We start from the raw sequence: 20,810 nt of genomic DNA, 5'->3' as shown, positions 1-20,810 counted from the left end.
ATCCACATCCACCCCAATCATATGCCAATACTCAATATATTCCTTATCACTGCAGTTATTGATACATGCTGATAGTATAAGCCCCTCATTTGCTACTCAACTCCATGACATATCCAGGTATACCACATAAACTAGTTATGTCCTCTCCATTAATTCTGTAAAAAGGAGGATCCGAAGGTCTCATCCTCCAGGGTGGCATTTGGCTTCCACCAACTAAAGAAAACTCAAGGGTCAACGCAGACTCGCTTCTATGACATTGCTGGACCCTCCGTCCCCATCACTCAAATCAGTGTGCCATACAGCGTGCTGAAGACATTTGGCCCACTGGAAGCCCAAACATGGGAGAGGCACGGCTTGAAAGGGAAGATTCTCAAGTGGTGGAAAGAGGAGCTGGTCTCAAGAAACAGACCCAGGCAAACAAGGTCGGTAAGTTTTTATTTGGATAGCATGGGAATGCTGGATGATAAAAATGTTAGTGGGTCCTGCAGATTTCCGAACTTTCTCTCACAGAAATGTGTGGAAAATTCATGATTTTAGCTAATGTTTGCCAGCCTTTCCGGGCAAGAAAACGAATTGGGATCTACACATGCCACACCACCATTGACTCCTCTGGGAGCCCAGTTTTCAGAAATGCCTCGGTCTGGTAGGTTTCCCTGTGAGGCAGCCAAGCCCCTGACAAAATATAGCAGCTACCAACAAAGCCAGATTTGGTTCATTCTCAAGGCAAAACCTGGATGTCACCACGTTGCGTTTTGAGGCCTTTGCCACACCAGCGAGGGACTGTTTTAAACTATGGCAATATGGGAGCATTGGGTGGTAGAAGTTTTGCAGTTTCTGGAACTTTCCATCAGATAAATGTAAAGAAAATGTGTCACTTAACCAAAGGTTGACATTTGCAGGGGATTCGGGATTAGAAAATCTAGTGGAATGCATGCAAGCCACACCTTAGAGATACTGGATTTGCCTGGATCTCTAATTTTCAGAATTGCCCAGTTTCATAGGGTTCTCTGGTTGCCGGAAATGTAAGGCCTCGTACAGCGCAGCCATTCACCATGGCAAGTGAGAAGAAATAGGGATTTACCTAGTATCTGCGAGCCTATATAGATAACAAACCTGCTCCCAAAATGTCCTCTTATATGACATGGGGATGCTCCAGGACCCATGAGTCTAGAAAGACTGTTGGGGCTTTACAGGCGATGATGCAGCTTAATGTCAGGACAGAGCAGACCACACATAATTGTTTTTAAATACTGGTGGAGTCTAGTGGGCTTTGTGACCCTCACCTTGGGACAGATGGCAGGTAAATCTTTCCATCATCTCCAGGAGAAGAGGGGACAAAAAGATTGTTGGAGCTTTATGGGCAGGGCCTGTTGCCGAATGGGTGGGTAACCCCTTTCTTTTAAAAAAATGTGAGGAGCAGATTAAGGGTAAACTCGCCAATCTGCCTCCAGCAAAGCAATTGGACAGAAAACTATCATAGTTTTAGGGGTGCGGTGGGCCTGATAACTGGGTGGGCTGGCTGAGTCCATGTTTTTTTCTAAAAACTGTATGGATAATTGGGTAAAACGTCTCTATCACTCCCCTTATGTGGCAGAAACACTTTTTTATTTTTATTTGGAGGACCACTTGCCCATGCCTGGGAATGCGCCTTTCCTCCCTGGCTTCCTTGGGGATCATAGTCCTGTTGGGGTCTACAACAAGGGATTCACTAGGGAGTGGTATTGCTGGAAAGAGGACAATGTTACCTTTCCTGTTGCATCTCTCCCTCTCAGATTGATGCTGGGGGTGCTGAAATGTGTCCCCCCAAGTGACGACCAAAGTGAAGCCAGTAGACTGGTTTATTTTTCCAATCAATGTGACATCACTGAGCTGTGTCACACTGATCCCCCCCAAAAAAATTATCTCAGGACACAAGGGAAACTCTTCCCTCAAGTTATGATATTATTCTTAAAACGAAAATGCTTCTGGTGCTTGCATCAGAAGGATTTTCTCATTTAGTGTGGTGGACGCAGTGTTCATGTCTACCACACTACAGAAGTGATGCGGTGTACGTGAACAGTAGGCCTGGGTGTTAAATTTCATTCCGCTCGCGGAATTTGCGATATTTTGACATTTTTGCATTCCGCGGAGAGCGCAAAAATGTAAAAACTTTCTCAACCTGCCGCGAAACTGAAGTATTTTTCTTGTTTGCGCTTTAAAAATGCATTCTCGCGACTTACCGGGTCCCTGCGTTCGCCGACGAGTTTTCCTATCCGTTCGCGCGCACCACAAGATATTGGATTGTTGGTAGCCGGTCGCGCTATCCCGCGAGAGTTTGCGATCACGAACACGTCATTGCGATCGCGAACAGGAAATAAGCATCACGAGCAAGGTGGCCGCGCCCATTAGCGACCGCACTGCCAAGTTGGAGATATATTTCCCTGCGAGCACGCAAAAACACATCGCGAACGGGCGGGAAAAGCAATCACCGAATCTTCACGAAAGTTTTGCATGCTCTTGGAGATTTTGCGCAATTTCGCGATAATTTGCAAAAGTCAATTTCGCAAATTCCGCCCACTCTTAGTGAACAGTTCATCCACGACAGAAAAGGGGTTTACGTGGCCACACAAGCATCGCCACGGAATTAAAAAAAAACTGAAATGAGCTACATGCTAAAAAGCATTGCATCAGAAAAGGAACAATTGATAGATTGTTGATGAGACTAACTGACAGAGAACACACATACACCAGCTTTCAGTCCTTTGTGGTACAAGAAGCACGAAGGGTAAATCTGGAGTTCAACTGTTTCCCAGACATAAAAAATAGCAATTGCTGTTGCAAGCAAAAAAACAAGAATTGAAAGAGAGCTACTTTCAATATGATTATACCTCACGAAACATTCCATGGATTTATTCCTTAGACTACCTGGGGCATCCATGCACTTTAACAAATTATACTGGAACATCCAGGACTTTGGTACCAAAGCACACTTACTACAAATGTTTGTTCTTTAGAAAATCTAGGAGAGATTGGAGTGCAACCTCTGCAAATGTTCCAGTGTACTGTGTCCATCATAAAGATATGAACTGTATCGTCCTCTAGCGCCTTTAGCATGAAAAAAAGAAAAAGATATCTAAAGTACCCTCTGGGCCTTTCTCAAAGGAAAAACTAGGAGGCATCTGAAGAGATTGCTCAGCGATCAAGTGAGTAAAGTGGTCAGAAGTGTGGCACTATTCTTATGGATAAGCCAGACAAGCAGACATTAGAAGCTAAATGTCTCAAGCTGAAAGAGGAAGCAAAGTAATACCAAGAAAGAGGGTGCTCTGTGTGCGAGAGGATGGACAGACCTTAAAGGCCACAAAGGACAAGAAAGAGACTGCATGAAGAAGGAAGCCAGGAGGAGACCTCCTCAAGAAGATGAGCAAAGGTCCAGACCCGAAAGAAAGCTCCTGATGCGGCCTTTATTAAAAGCAAAATCTGTGGCACATAAATCTTATCTTTAGATTGAATTTTTCCACTTCTTCCCCAGTGCTCCGATACACTTGGAGATAGCGAGATTGTAACTAAGGTTTTGCTAACGCTCATGCAGTTTGATGATGCAAAGGACCGTTCTCAGTGAAGAGAATCGCATGTGATACAACATGCTAGCGTGCCTAGGAGAATTTTCTTTTAATCGGTCAAAGATAAAATTCTTGGTTATGGCAGTATGACTAAGGAATTTGGCACGGATGCTGTCCCAAGAGGCACTCGTTATCTTCATCACTTCTGAGTCTATCTTTCAAGTGCCAGTAGTTACTATACCTCTCTCACTCAATTCTGAAGAGTTTTTGAAAGCAGGGGTTCCTAACCTTTTGACTTCTGTGGACCCCCACTGAATCATTAGTGGAATCCGGGGACCCTCACAGAGTCATTTTTGGAAACTGATGACCCCCGTGCTAAGCAATATATATTTATGAGTTGGACCTCAAAGCAATGCACAAAAATACAAATAAAAGTATACAACAAACAGAAGCTCAAAAATAGAACAAATGTCAAATTATCAGTGTTACACACATATATATATATATATATATATATATATATATATATTGATATATTGATATATACATATATACACACACACACTTTCTTAATGTTTATTGATTAATTTTTATAATATTTGAATTTTGTAAAACAGTCACGGACCCCAGGAAGGATAAGAACCGCTGCTTTAAAACGTTAACTATGGCAGGAGGTAGTGCCCACTGATCTCCTAAAGACACTGCTGAGGACAATTTTGGTGGGACTGAGTAAAATCGGTTTGAAGTTTTCAAAATATACAAAGAAGTGGGGTGACTGAGGTGTTGAACCATCTCCTTAGTAGGTAATTGGATTAAGAAGATGGCTGCGGATGTAATGGCAGTTAATTTGGGATAAAACAATACAGATAACTAATTTCCTTTTTTCCATGTCACTGATTAGGGACAAGACAAACTCCTCCCTCGCCATCCAAGGTGTGGACATAAAGCCAGTTTATATCAGATTGCTCGGAATACGATTTTTTTAATAATAAAAAAAATATTCTGATTAAACGTGAAAATAAAACAATACAACAAATGGTAGAAAACACCAGTCAAGACAACAGAAGCGACAACAAGGATGCCACGATGTAGTGTCATGCATCATGCCTACGTTGCAACGGAAAACATATTGACCAGCTAGGACCTGTAGCAAGGCACAGCAAGAAAGGCGAGGCGCAGTTCGTCCTTTCTACGTTCGCAGAAAAGAGTACTGCAGCTGGTAAATAATAATATACGATACTCATTGTATATAGCATTGATTAATGTGGGAAACGTTAGAAATATCTGTTTTGGAAATGTATAAAGCTGAGCGTGGAACAGTATATTATTTTATAACACGCTGCAGTATTGTGATGACAAAATGCAACCAACTATTTGTATAAAATACATGAACACAAGGGTGTGTGTGTGTACATCTAACTAGCCAGAGAGAAACAAAACGTGCATTTTTAAGGGGCGTGTATCAAACGTATGGATAAAGGAGACGGATGAAATACAAATAATGAAACAGCAAGAGGATAGAATAAACCAAACGTCAAACATGTTTTCCAAAAGCGCTGTCCTTCAAATAATAACAGGTAGCAGTGTTATACAGCTGTTTTGTTGAGCCATGAGGCGCATGCCCCCAACTCTACCTGAAAAGAAGCGCCTTCCATCATCAACTCTCTCACACCCGGCTTCCATGCACCTCTGTATCGAACTGTCCAGGTGAGGTGACCCGACTGTACTCCAGGAGGGAGGAGGGAGAAACTACAGTTTAATTTACATAAAATATAAATAGATAGAAGGCATGGGGAGAGGGGAGCAGCTGTTGGGAACGACGAGCCTGACAGACATGCGGAGAGTGAATTATGTCAGGACCAAGTGCTTTGGGTGGAAGTCAGAGGTCAGCTCGTGGGGAGTCGTTAGGATGGGGGGAGTGAAACCAAAAATATCTGGATAGAGAGAAGAGCGGAGTAGGGGTACACTATAGGGGATGGGGGGGAAGGGGGGGCATAACCCCACCTGCACAGTGCCTTCAGAGCTCAGGGGGCTAGAGTTGCTGCTACCCCCTTGGCAGGGAAGCGCGACCCTCCCCGCCCCTACACTCACTGCATGGACTCCCCTTTCACTCCTGGTGCATGCTGGGATGATATCTCCATACTGCGGTTCTGAAATGGATCAACAAACAACATTAATTGCATAAATAATATTGCCGGGCTCTTTTTAAGAGCCGCTGAAAATAGTTTCACGGCGGGATAGCGAAGAATGTAAATATACATTTTGTACGGTGACAGTAAAAGCCTCCCCTCCCCCACTTCTTCCTGACATATCGTATAAACCGGATAAAATTATCTCAGGCAACGCAAAATCGGTCTTGTTCTTTCCGTTAGGACCCCTCAGCGCTGTGCATACCGGGGATTGTAGTTTTATTGGCGATTGCAATTATTAATCTCACATACAGACTGCACCATAGAGAAAAGTGTATTTCTTGCTCTTTTTGTGTTCTGTTTCTTCCAGAGGTTTGTACTTCGAATAGGAAGGCAATTGAGCGCAAAGCAAACGTACGCAAGCAAGAGCATTTCCTTTATTCAGACATGCCAACATTTGGAAACTGGAAAGAGGGAGCTTTAGAAAACAAGCATTGGCAAATCCAATAGGTCTTGCTTATATGAGAGCTTTTGGCTTTGACAATGTCTTTTAGCCATGTTGTACAGCAGCATGGCAACAAGCAACACAGACAACAAGAGAGTGGGAGCGAACAAGCAACATGCATAATGGAAGGGAACGATGAGAGGGGAAGAAGAAAGGAAAAAATATTACCTCAAGCACACTGCAATCTGCAGAAGGACACTAATCAAAACGAAGCAATCAGTACTTAGTCTATGCTCCACAGAAGAGGAGAAAGTGAAACCAGCACGAGCTCTCCAAAGAGAAAGCAGCAAATAAGAGTGTCAATAAATGGTAAGCACTGAGGGGCCCCTTTTGAAAAACAAAATGTCTCGCAAGTGTCAGCACATGCCCTGTTTCAAGCTAAACCTAAAAATAATTGCATTGGGCCTCAAACAGTGCTTGGAAGTACGTGTCTCAGAACCAAGCACTAGTGTAAACTAATCCATGTGGTTCAGTGTTTAGCTAAATGTGCTGATCCTTTCTCCCTAGCACTCTACCCACAACCTAACCTTACTCAGACACCAGGGGGTGACTCATTTAAAAATGTGCACTATACAATAGTCATTCAACAATATGTAGCATGCAAAACTACAGGCGCATTAAGTCTTAAATATTGCAAATACTCTTAGCGAATGTAAGAAGAAGTTACACATGTGAATTTTTAAAACGGATTGCAACCCATATAGATTACCTTAAACGTTTTTTACAGTCACTGTCGAGCAATCGATCAGGCGTTTTGCTATACAGTTAAGGACATGAACAATGTCAAACAACTGCAGAATCATTACAGCTTTATCTCTATTATCTATTGTGCCATTCCGGCGTGACCCTGTGATAGAGACCAGCATAAAACCAGCCACAGTTTTCTCTTCAATGAGACTTTGTAAATTATTTCTTCTTTTAGAAACATGTGAAAATAAATGTTTTCTTGTAGGGGAGTTGCTTCACCTGGCACCAACTGGATCCTGATATCTGAGCTGGGAGATTATTCCTTTTACGTTGCTTCTCCGGTAAATTTGTGACTGGTCAGAAAACACCACAACATTTCTAGTCCAGCTACCTGTTTTCCTGCAAACACAATCTGGAACATTAACTGAAGTAACATACCGGAGAATTACTTTAGAACACTTGCACATCCTAATATCATTCAATCATTCATACTTGACTTTTTCTGCCAAATCTCACTGTGTTTTCTTATGATCCCTATCCATATAAGCAACACTAAATGGTTAGAAGTTAAGACAAACGTTTAGTGTATAGCAACATGTGGAACCCAATGGCAACCTATCGATTAACGTGATCACTGCATGGATTCAGTAGCTACGAAGTTAAGGCGTGCCTCACTTTAAAAATGCGCCTGGTCTCTGCTGATTATGTACGCTGCCTCTGTATAATCAAGATGTTTTTTTTTTTTTTTTTTAAAGGTAATTGGAGGCAACACATTTTAAAACATCGTAGTTAAGGTTGATAAATCCGAAGGTGAAGTTTTGAAAGACCGGCGACACGCCACAGATCTGAAACAACAGCAAACAGTTCAGAAAAAATCTTCAAAGTACCAGCATTCTTTGTCTTTTTACGTTTACAAGCCCCAAAGCTCCCAGAGACCACATAGAGCAATACGTACGGAGTCACTTCACTTAGCCTACTGCTTTCTCTCTACTCCCCTTCCTCAGAAAAGGAAAGCACTGGCAGAAGTACTGCCTGGATGGTGCTCTGCTCCACAAAGCCTCTTTGGATGCCGTGGCCTGATAATCAGTGTTGTAAAAGCTAACATGAACAATTATGTCACTACTACTGTCAGTTTCAATCTAACCTGCTGTAGTGTAGGCTAAAAAGTGAAGAGCTACGATAACACTCTGAAAAGGGTCAGTCAATCCGGGACAATACATCACTCCAAGGAAAAATTCAATGTTGACAGTATGATGAACAAGCATTTAAAATGCAATAGGTCTCGCCTTTCATTAAGTTAAAACCATTTGCTTTGCTATACAATACCATTAGCAAAGCAAATGGCTTTAACTTAATCAAAGGCGAGACCAATTGCATTTTCAATGCTAGTTAATGTCATGAAACGCTCTTCACACGGGTCGAGGTGACAGCTAACCTCTCCAATTAGAGAAAAATGCAAATACAACTTTAAAACGGATATAAAAAAATATACAGACAACTCGACGGGGCAACCGATGGAGAGCGCAACATCGCGAGCTGCCTACGCCAACACAAAATTTACTGCAAATACCTCAACTCCCAACAGGAAGCCGTAGAAAGTATCACACTAGCTCAGGAGAAAAGTTTAGCAGTCAAATGTGTTCCAGACCTCCAGCAAAAATACACAGAAGAGGGCAAACGAGAATACAGATCCAAGTTTGGAATTCATTAGTTTGTGGCTAAATTGCAGAGCTCTGGCAGACGTCCTCTGCAGAGATCCACCACGTCCTTTCGCTTTTATTAAGTATAAAAGGACCCTTTGCAACGAAAATCAAAAATAGATTTTCAGGCGGCATAAGCCCACTGGACGTTTGAGATCAAGGAAGCAGATAAAGCTGCAACGCTGTAAGTCCATAAGGTGGACTTGTGCAGCGCTAAGAAGGCATGGCTCACAAGTTCATTATAACAGAACATAACAGCAGAGCCTAGAAGTCAACTGACTATAAGAGGGCACCGTGATGTGTAGATTTTAATTCCAGCTTTTGTTTGCGTATCAATCATTTTCGCCAGTTGCTTTTACCTACCATACACTGAGAAGTGTGTTGGAATACCTTTCACAAGAGCGCTACAGCCATAAGAGCAATATCCCTTTGACACACTACATTCAGCTGTATAATGGTAATTCCTGTAACAAGAATGTTACCCATTTATGGTGCCTACCTCCCTCCAGGTCATTGCAGACATTGGTTTCAATCCTGAACCGTCAAGTCCCAACTCAATGCATCCTGAGTGTTGCAGTCTAGTTTTGCTTGCATTAAACTAACTTGACAAAAATACAAGAAAACCATATTTGTAGATATAAAGTTAATGACGGAGATGATGTCTATAATTACCTGGGGGGAGATGGTCAACCTACCCATATACGAAAAGTGTTACAGCAAACTGGAATGGCATGGTGAGCAAAAAAACGATGGATTTAGGCCCAGATCTCTGTACTGGGGTGGATGTATGACATTGTTCTACATTCAGTCCATCAACTGTTGTTTTTGCATTTGTCACCCCGAGCGGGACGGGTATGCCCAGACGTGGGTCCCGTGCTCTCCATGCCACTGGAATCAAGCTACCCCGGCTGAAGAGGGGTGAAACCCCGAAACCGGTCCTAGGATGCTTGTTTCCAGTCCAGGGAGGATCTGGCTTGGCAGTTCGGGCTGGACTGTTCCCATGAGGCACAGGGTCAAGACTAATTTGCATATGCCTGGGTTCAAACTGGAATGGCATGGTGAGCAAAAAAACAATGGATTTAGGCCCAGATCTCTGTACTGGCGTGAATGTATGACATTGTTCTGCATTCTGTCCATCAACTGTTGTTTTTGCATTTGGTACCCATATAAGAAAATCCTTCCACAGCTCGAGCATCTGTAGTAGTCTTGTTAGCCAACATCCTTTTACATCAATATTGTCTTCTCAAGTCTACTTATCCAAGTATCTCTACCATGCCCACTATGGTCCACTCAATTCAAGATATAAGATCTTGTTCTACGGTGGTCATCCATCCACAGCCTCAGCAAACACACAAGCCGTGTTGTAAGACTACAGTCAAAGTACAAAGTGTCTCAGCAGTCTCAGGTTCTACAAAAATCATATGATAATTCTTTCCAGAGTTTAAGTATATACAAAAGTCAATGTCATTCAATTTAATTTCCCTCCAAAGGGCTAGCATCTCTCGAGTCACCTTGTGAGGCCACAGACAAGATATGAATATCCCTCTACAGCAGTGTCTGTTATGAGAAGACCTCTACATAGAAGAAAAAATAGGGGACAAACTGGCGCACCCTTATGTCGCACTGCTCTGTGGGAATCTTCCCTCATGTCAAACACTTGTTGTAAAATTATCCATTTTCTCCATATTAGAACCATCTTAAACTTAAACATTATTCAATGCGTTATTCCATTGCTCTTCCGAACTTCATAAATCACTGCAGAGACAGCGAAATTCAATCCTGTTTCTTTATTTCATTTTTTCATATGTCCACTGAGTGCTCTTAGGTATTTCACAGTAACACGTTAAAACAAAGATCAAGATGATATCTTTCAGCAAAGATGACTCATTACTTATGCCCAATGCATTTCGAGCCTCACGGGCTCTTCATCAGGGGTCTCTGTAACAAAAAAGGCACAACTCAGCTATCCATTCACTGCTAACAAACAATATAAAACCAAACAAAACATTCCTGTGTGGTTCCATCTACCCTCGTTCCCCCTCACCTTCTATCTCTAATGTATTAAAACCCAAGTGCTCCCAAAACCAAACACATCCCTGTCCCTCCCTCTCTCTCTCCTGACTACAATGTTTGCTACTCAACAAAAAAAAACAAAAAAAATTAAACCAACATGTTGTGCAACCCTCAAAACTAATGACATTATTTAATCTCCCAATTCAACTCTTAATCCACCCTCACTTAAGGCAACTGAGCTTGTCTCCCATAATTGTTAGACTCATCTTACATACCTTATGCGAGTCTCCGTCTGCAGCCTAACCTCTTCATACTCCTCTCTCTTCCTGATTATGTTATCCATCCTTGTTAACGGTCAACCGAAGCTATACTAAATGACCTAACGTAAACTACAAATCCCATAATGCCCTCCCCAGACACGTGGCTCACCCAAAAACGAACCTTGATTAACAGAAACCCACCCTAAGAGTTTGATAAACAATAAATATTTCACAAAAAACATTAAAACGAATAACATAACCTTAATGGTAAAATGCGCACGAAAAATCACTTGACCTCTAAATAGCCACACTGTTTAAACAAGTCTTGTAATAAGATAATCTCTCCAGAGGCCCTTAATCTCTACAAGTCCTTTATAAAATCATAGATATGGTACAACATCTCCAATCTTTAGAAGATCTTTTTATAATTCTCTTCACAGCCCATGAGTCTGCAGGACTCTAGCCATCTCCACATCTATGATTTAGATTTCGCACAGCCCAAGAAGGCTCATTATAAGAGCACAGCCAACATATTAACATCCCTAGAGATGATGTGTATGGAAGACTTGTTGTGGAACCATCTCTTACACCGCCCGAGTATATGGAAAACCTATCATACAGACATTGCCAGAGTTCGAACATCTCTTCCTAGTGTCTACAAATGACCTTTTACAAGGCCATAACCAAAGCTTCAGTAAACTCCCTTTTAGTCCAGAAAACCAAAATACCTCCTAAAACAAGAGAGAGGAAACCAGAGGCTTCCACAGATTGAATTGTACATAAAACATAATTTTCAGATTTCACAACTCGCAACTAGTCTAAAATTGGCATATAAGTTGTTTTCAATCATTTCATATTTCTCCCGAGTTCCTCCTACCATTCCCAGGTTTTGACTCACAACTCCCAATCTCTTAAAAATGTAGATCCTCAGAACTTTTCAGGGTATATCACACAACTATAGACTACCATTTGGTTTTAGAGGTAGAATGCAGCAGGTCCAACGCTTTAGGCATGGAAGCATTTAGAGAAAGAAGAAATGGAATGACTCCCAACCTTTAAGTATGTTATTTTAAGACTTTCTCTCCGGGAAAGGTCAACAGAGAGTTGAACCATACACAAAGAACATCTCAACAGAGCCCCAGGCAGTGACTATTTGATTGTTCTTACAAACTCAGCGCATTTAGATATCTTATTAGACAAGCAATGCTAATTTTTAGTACTTTACTGTAAAATTAGTTTACCCAAAACTGGGCCCTGGCCCAAAGGCCTACTGACACCCTCTATAAGACCACATATAAGGTATGCAAGATTCCACTACTCTGTTACACATATGCAAGGTCATTGGAATTCTGCATCGTTTTCCAAATATTTACGAATTTGCAACATTTGTCACATAATCCATCTCCTTTTGCATAATTTGCAGATTTTAACAAAAAATGTTTCTAGCTCAAACATATAAAAAATTATTGAAAAAGCTACCATGCATGTTGCAGAGCAGTGGCAGGCCTTTTGTCACGCGGAAGATCACTTTTCAGTAGATGATTGCTGTATTTAGGTGTTACACTGATGCCAATAGGTGAAAGATTCACCCATACATTATTAACGTGTAAAAATGGCAAAATAGTAAATAGTGCTTCAAACTGCACCACATCACGCCGCCTAATTTTTCTTCTGTTGCAGTCCATTTTAGTCAAATCTGTCACAAAAATTGGTCGCCCCCTTCACATAATATTTATTTGTATTTATTTATTTATTTAATTTATATGGCGCAACAGCTACCCAAAAAGGGTTTCCCGGCGCCTAGACACGAAAACTGAAAAGGGAAGAAATTATTGATTAAAAAGCCAAGTCTTCAATGAACGACGAAAGTAGGGATACGATGGCTCCCTACGTAAGGCAAGAGGAATTGAGTTCCAAAGAGAGGGACCCAAGACGGAAAAGGATCTGCCTCCCATTCTAGAGAGTCTGAACCTGGGAACATGGAATTTTTCAAGTGAGGCGCAGCGAAGATGACGAGTTGGAACATACGGACAGACAAGGGTCTGTAAATAGTCCGGTACTAAGCCCCATTTGATTTTGTACATAAAGGTCAGAGCCTTGAACTCAATCCGCTTGTCAACTCGAAGCCAGTGTAGGTCACGGAGATGATGGGAGACAGAAGAACATCTAGGAACCCCACATAAAAGTCGGGCAGCAGAGTTTTGCACAAGTTGTAGCCTACGGGATACCGCCTTATTTGCACCCAAAAACAGAACGTTTCCGTAGTCCAGCCGTGACGTAATAAGAGCTTGGACTACGGTTTTTTGGGTGTCTTTGGGCAGCATCCAGATAATTTTACGTAACCATTTCAAGATGGTAAAACAGGTGCCTGCAACTTTGATAGCTTGATGGTGCATTTTCAAGGAGTCATCAATGTAGAAACCCAGGTTACGGACATGATCGACAGGACGAGGAAGAGTACCCAACTCGTTCGGCCAGTGACATGCGCCCCAAAGATCCTTCTGCTTACCCAGAATAAGGACCTCAGTTTTGTTAGCGTTTAATAATAATTCCAATCAGAGCGGCTTTAGCGCTGATGCCACCCAGTGCGCCAATCTGTTTTGCCCGCCATGACCTTCTTTTCCACAAACTCTCTCACTACTTCCCTCCAAGTGTGCCCCTCATCTCTCCATAGCCCCTCTCTGAAATAGATTTCATTTTTTTATGGCACTACTCATATTTCACTTACACTCAGTTTTTTGATCTGCATGGTACACGTTCTTTGCAGCAGGCACATTAACCCTCTGCACTACTTTATGATGAGTAAAAACCTCCACTAGACAAAAGATCTCTTCCCAGCAGGACCATTAATCACCAGTTACGTTTTAATTGATACCTGAAAACTGCTCGACACACATGGAACTCTGCAGAGCATACTTTTAAACCCATAAGTTAATTTAAAAACAAATGCAACCCCCACTCCAGGTAGGTGAGTGCCAGGTGCGGCTCCACCCGTCGCACTGCCCTAGAGCCTGCCCTGATTCTAATGGCCATGCAAATAGCCAATTACCATTCTATGAAGTTTCATTTGGCAAGAACATATCTTCACGGACCCAGTGCATGCTGTCTTGTGGAATTCACTGGTTCAAGAAGAAGTTTGAACTCTTCAATCTTGCGAGTCGCAGGAAGTTTATAGAGAACCTGTTTCACAGCACTGAACCCCTGCAGGTAAGTAGGAGAAGGAGGAAAGCATCACTACATGGCATGGTAAGGACACACACAGACTGTTTCTGCCTGATCTCCACTGCGACAAAAAAAAATCGAAAAATGACTTTTTCATTATCAGCATTCTTCCACCAACAAAAAACGGATTACAAAAGCCGCTTTGCCAGGAGATGTGTTGTTTACTTATGAGACCCAGCCTGAAAATCACGCTGCACAGCATATTTAGACCAAGACGGACATTTAAGGAAACCCAGGAGGTCTAAGGACATAGAGGGTTGGTTTGGGGCGACAGAAGGCACGTACTTGGTACAGCCCGCGTTGACTTAAGCAGTCTCTGCCTGCGATTTAAAGGGGCAAGCGTGCTCTTCTGTGCGGACTGACGGGAGCAGTGGCAAGCAGTGTATGAAATCAGGAAGAACAAGAAATGTTAGGATGGCAGCGCGAGACCCCGAGAAAGTCAGCCGGAGACGCCAAGCAACATTCGCGAAGCCCGTTTGGAGCCCTTAGAGCGCCTCCACTGCGACAAAAAAAATCGAAAAATGACTTTTTCATAATCAACATTCTTCCACCAACAAACTAAGCGCGGGCGCCTCGCGCTGAAAGGAGGCAGCAGGGGGAGGGGAGAGAGGAGGGGGCCTGCGCTTCCCTTGCGGGAGCGAGAAAATATATGTTGCCAGCGGGAGCTAGCTAACATATGTCGCCAAAGCTCGCTCCCGCAAGGGAATCGCCACACGTGCATGCGTTGCCATTGAAGGCAATGGAACACATGCACGTTTTTGGCTATAAAGCTGTGCCGATGACTAAAGGTCTTTTGCCTACGCGCTGCGTAGGCGAGACCTAAAAACGAGCAATGACGCTGGAGGTGGTAGCAGCGACAATGTGGGTGGAGCAATTACAGACTGTGAACAATGGTAAAGCAATAAGAAACCAGGTGGTAGTAGTGAACTAACTAGTGCTGAATCAGAGCGCAAGCTGCGGACGGACTCTAATTAAGTTTAATTAATCGGAACTTTGTCCATTCTCTGCTGAAGGAACGGAACTGACTGCATGGCCTCTGCTGCCCAATTAAAAGGCAGCACAGAAGAGTGAAGATGGAGTGAACCAATGGTAAGTAACGGATGTGCCCCAAACACTTTACTGTGTACAATAACCCTCGCAGCAACAGCGCAAGCACGATGGTATCAGTTATGCTGGACCTAATAATCGGGTGAATGTATCATCACCAGCGACTTGCAGAATAATCTCTGCCACTTTTAGGGTTTTTATTGTAATTTTATGAATATCAATTATGTACTGAATAACTATTAAAATATTGTTTTTAATGTCACTATATTTGTACTGTAGAATAATGAATGTTTTCATATTAACATTGAATTTGAGAATTTGAGATTAAATAATTTCATATAAATATATCTGTGCATTTTGATCTTTTACACTGAGTTTACTACCATTGTTTAATATATCAATCTGTTTGCTCTTAACACATTAGTTGCCTAGGAATTTATTTTCTACTGTATATTTATCCTGTCCTAGGAATTGTCTTACCAATTTATCAGGGGGTCCTTGTTACTCACATTCGAAAGGTAACATAAAGCCATTTTTGGATTTAAAAATCGCGAGTCTGTAAAGTAGGTGAAATGAAGAAGCTGAGGCAAAAAATTACTTTCTTCTTACATTTATTCCATAGGAAACAGAATCCCACAGGAGTGCGTCCCCATCTGGTGCCTCTCAGTCTGCAACTGCCTAGCAGTAGCATTCAGAGCACACCCGACGAGAACACAGTCACAGGCCATATATAAAAAATAGCAAACGCATATCGCATGCACAGCTGTGTACAATTAATAACAATTCCAGAACACCACAAGGAGGGGAAGATGGGGAAATAAAAGAAGGACAAACAAAACAATGTCCCATCATTGCAGAGTCCTCCTTCCGAATTGGGGATGTTGGCATATATGTATATTTTTAATTAGGTCCCGAATCTACATCAGCCCTCCTTGGGTCTGCTTGGTTGTAAGTTTTGGAATAAAAGTGTGGTCTAGATAGGAGGTGTTTTCGTGCTATGAATGAATGACCAGAGTGGTGCTCAGTGGCGGCTCTTCCGCTATGGCTAAGGAGTGTCGCCTCACTGCTTTCAAGCAGTGTGAGAAGAGGAAACATGAAAACTGAAAATAAATACCTAATCAAAAACATCAGACTAAGAAAGCTCCATGGCACAACCAACTGTTAACTTTGAAAAAACAATGTAAAAGACTGGAAAGGGACTGGAGAAAGGATTTCAAGCCAGACCTTAAAGTTAAATACAAAACCTCCATTAGATTCTATCACAGCGAATTAAAAAAGTCACAGGATAAATTTGATGAAGATTAAATCACTCAGGCTCTGAATTCTCTGAAGGAACTGTTCAGAGGAGTCAAAACTCTGACCACCCCTCCTGAAAATAAGGGTTTTCCTCAGGCCTCTAAAGGAAGATGCAATGAAATAGCATCCTTCTTTCATAAGAAAGGACCAACATTTATAGCCTTTTTCAGAACAGCGCTGATCCAACCCCTGAGGGCTTAGTTAAGGTCAGTGATTCAGCCACAGCCCCAAGCATATCACATTTCTCCAAACTCAAGGAAGACGCTGTCCTCAATCTGTTAAAGTCTACTAAATCAGGACCGCCCTTAGACTCAGCACCTCCTCAGGCCTTTCTCAAGGTGACAGAGGTTATTCTTCCCCCTCAAATGATGCTAATTAATAATTCTCTAGAGTCCGGCATGGTCCCTCAACTTTGGAAGCATGATGTAATCAGACCTATTCTGAAAAAAACCCACCTAGATTCAGATATACTTAGTAATTTGCGACCTATATCTCTACTCCTTCTCCTCGCTAAACTCTTGGAGAAACATGTCAATCAAACATGAATCCACTTTCTGGAGGAGAATAAACTCCATCCAACGCAGATGGGCTTCCGTGCCCATTACAGCACGAAAACAGCCCTCCTGACAGTTAACGAGGAACTCAAAGCTCTATTAGACAATGGAGAGTCTGCCGCCATTATTTTGTTAGATCTCAGTGCGGCCTTTGATACTGTTAATCATGCCATCTTAACAAATAGACTCAGGGAAATAGGAATCCGCGATATAGTGCTGGACTGGCTTATCTCTTTTTTGGAAGACCGATCTTACCAAGTGATGGAAAAGGATTGTTTTTCTGAGCACCTGCCAATTAACTGTGGGGTACCACAGGGTCCTCCCCTTAGCCCTACGTTATTGAATATATACGTGAGACAGCTTGCCACTACCGTGCAGGAGTTTGGCATTTTGGTGGTTTCCTACGCAGATGACACCCAGTTGATTGTCTCTCTGTCCAATGGCCCCAGCCAAGTAAACCAACAATTGGCTCCCTGCTTGGACAAATTGTCTTGCTGGATGTCGAATTGTTGTCTAAAATTGAACGGAGAAAAGACTTAATTAATGATACTAGGCAACATGGCCATACCCAGGCCACGGTATAGCTGACCTCCTTGTATGGGTAATCCACCAGACCCTAAACCATTTATAAAAAAAAATGATATTTGGATGGGTAGTACCCTGGAAATGAACCACCAGGCAAACAAACTGTCTGGAATATGCTTCGGGATCTTACGAATGATTAGGAAGATATTGGACCTCATCCCAGAACAGCTAAGAAAAACTGTCATGCAGTCACTTATAGTCTCACACCTTGACTATGGCAACTCCCTTTACCTAGGCTCACCAAAATATGTGATAAAGAGACTTCAGGTGGTGCAGAACGCAGCAGCAAGGGTCCTGCACAAGTTCCCTAGCCATGTCTCTGTTAGAGAATCCCTTAAACAACTCCATTCGTTGCCAATCGCCGTGAGATTCAGGTTCAAATGCCCATGCATCACTCACAGGGCAATAAATAACAAAGGCCCTGAAAAACTCAGAAACTTGATATCCACCTACGCGCCCTTTAGATTACTAAGATCCTCCCAACAACACCTTCTCCGCACAACCAGAATCAAAAGAACTAGATGGGAAACAACATCCTTCGCACACACGATTCCAAAGCTGTGGAACGAGCTCCCACCTGACTTAAGAGCATTACAAAATGAACTTGCATTCAGACAAAAACTCAAAACCGGGCTGTTTTCTTTCAGCCACTGATAGGCTCCGTCCACAATACAGCACTCCACACTAGCTCTGGGAAGCCCCCGGGCAGCCATGCGCTCTATAAATCCTGAAACTAGGAACTAGAACTAGAAACATGATAATAACTTTCAGTTATTATCATGTTATGTTTCCTTTGCTGGGGATGCTCTGCTCCTCTCGGGTGCCCGAAGCAGTCATCTGCACTTCTCTGTTCTCCATGCAGGCTGCATTACAGCCTGCATGGAGTACATGCCCACCCCTACAGCCCCTAGCTGATCGCTGTGTCACGGCGCTCAGACCCAGCATTGGGATTGGCTTAGGGGAGGGAGACTGGCTGCCTGCTTCCTGTTCCTGGAAGCGGGCTAAGGAGAGCAGGAGCACAGGTGACGCGGGACCTGGCCTCAAGGTAAGTTTTTTTGTTGTAAATTTCTAAATCCCATTCCCTTCCCCCTGTGCGACACCCCCCACAAACCCCCATGACACCCACGGCCCACGCACCCGCACCCCACCCACGAGTCATGCCAGCCACCCCTGGTCTTTGAAAAGTGTTAGGTCTTCCTCGGGATTGACTCTAAAGAATGGATGTGTAAAGCCACAACTGCCATTGCGCCTGGGGGCGCTGTCAGGGGTTGGAGCCCCTACATGCTTTATTACGCCTATGAGATACCCGCTGCTCGGATTCTGCTACTCGGGTCGCGCGACTAGTGTTGCCAGAGGGGGACTCAACGCCCAGCTTCCATCGTTCCAGGAAACGCTGTTAGGGGTCGGAGCCCGCACACGCTTTAAAGCACCTACGAGTTACCCGCTGCTCAGTGTTGGGTTGTCTGATGGCGTAGGCCTAGTGAGGTTGACACAAACACGGAGGTACGGTAGTGGTCAAGAACCAGAAGGCAGGTTCCTCAGGTCTCTTTTATTGCTTTGACCCCTCCCCTCTACCGGCACCAACCATCACCTGCAGAGAAGAGGGTCCGTATCTTAAACACCCTTGACAGTACTCTAGAGGTGGAAAAGTGCACCAACATAACATTCTTCCTTTATTTTCAACAAAAACTCCCATACACGGGTGATAAAACAGATACAGGTGCCCCCAGGTAAGGAAGACAAAGAAGAATGGAAAACCGAGAAGGACAAAGAGATTGTGTGAGAGAGAGAGAGAGAGAGAGAGAGAGAGAGAGAAAGGTGGAGAGAGAGGGAGAGAGGGAGAGAGAGAGATAGAGAAAGACATTTCACTTTACTATGTTTCAAACCAACACAAAGTCCTTCAGACGAGAAAACCTTTCAGGACGTGGTCTGAGAAGGTACCTCCCATTTCCTTGATGACCACCATCATCTGAAACATCTCCACGCCAGCCCACTGGTGGGCACGGATGGACAGTAGGAAACGTCTGGGGGCTTGGCTCTATTAGAGGATGAATGACAGTTTCTGCAGCCTTAGTATGTCCCAGGTCGGAGGCAGCATGTGTAGACTCCCTGCCCAAGAGTGATTCCAGAGGGACACAGCTACCACTATGCCCAACTTCACTGTTCACGTTCCCAGATGGTGCCTCCGCAGACGGACTAACAGGAGCGCAGTACTGTTTGATACAGGACTCATTCCTTGTAACAATCTCTCCTGCTTTCTGGGCGGTGATCATTGTGCCCTTTACAGCTTGGATTCGCCAGGTATCAACCTTGAAAAGGAGCATGAATTTGCTTCGTGAATTCCGATTCTTTACAATGACCAAATCACAAACTGCAAGAGGCTTTGGCTTGGCTCCAAGAACTCGGGATATGTGATCATACCTGGCTTGATACTGTCTCAGCTTCTCCGCTACCTGCGTCTGCAGATCTGACAACTGGTCCACTTGGGGAATGACGTCACCCACGGGTCGATTGATGCACAGTGAGCCAGGGCTGACTTGGGTCTTTGATTGAGGTGTGAGTTGGTATTCCCTCAAGAAGGTGTATAAGGCACATTCCATGTTCTGTCAGTGAGCCAATGCTATCCGCAGGACCTTGTTCAAAGTACGCATGAAGCGTTCAGCCTCTCCATTGGCTTGCAGCCAGTGTGGTGTGACCTTGTGATGCTGAATGCCCCAAGACCGCAAGTACTCTGTGAATTCGTTGCTGGAAAAAGGAGGGCCATTGTCAGTGTGCAATTCCTTCAGGAGCCCCTGAGTGGCCATTATGTACTCCAGGCGCGGAATAGTGTTACTCGCTGTCATTGAGTCCATGACTTCCACCTCCGGGTACTTTGAGAAGTTGTCAATGATGACTAGCATGTGCCTTCCATCCGGGAGACGAGACAAGCAGGAGGCCGATCACGGGACCTGGAGGACATCAAGAAACCCGGGTGGGGGCGCAGGCAGGCACCCGGCTCGACCGCCCGCGTCACCAGTTGTTGGGTTGTCTGGTGGCATAGGCCTAGTGAGTTGTGGATGACACAAACACGGAGGTGCGGCAGGGGTCAAGAACCACAAGGCAGGTCCCTGGGTCTCTTTTATTGCTTTGACGCCTCCCCCCTGCAGGCACCAAGCATTGCCTGCAGAGACAAGGGTCTGTATCTTAAACACTCCTGATAGTACCCTGTAGGTGGAAAAGTCCACCAACATAATACTCGGGACCCGCTGCTAGTGTTGCCAGAGGTGGACTCAA

At 43.6% G+C, this 20,810-nt stretch overlaps 1 protein-coding gene across 3 annotated transcripts in view; it reads right to left on the bottom strand.

Annotated features, from left to right (window-relative positions):
* The window catches only part of LOC146796143 (uncharacterized), a 182,823-nt gene extending 177,169 nt beyond the window's left edge, over nt 1-5,654 (bottom strand). Inside the window, exon 1 of one of the 3 annotated variants that reach the window (XM_085628529.1) lies at nt 5,174-5,654. In XM_085628529.1, the coding sequence (XP_085484655.1) occupies nt 5,174-5,197 (24 nt within the window). In that variant the 5' untranslated portion in view covers nt 5,198-5,654. The remainder of the gene's footprint in view (nt 1-5,173) is intronic. The other 2 variants (XM_085628527.1, XM_085628528.1) reach the window with 2 other exon arrangements.
* Nucleotides 5,655-20,810: the final 15,156 nt, after the last annotated feature.

This window comes from Triturus cristatus, chromosome 10 (genome assembly GCF_964204655.1).
Source record: "Triturus cristatus chromosome 10, aTriCri1.1, whole genome shotgun sequence".
Lineage (NCBI taxonomy): Eukaryota > Metazoa > Chordata > Amphibia > Caudata > Salamandridae > Triturus > Triturus cristatus.
Note: the sequence above shows the minus strand (reverse complement) of the source record. Positions and strands in the feature narration are given on the sequence as shown.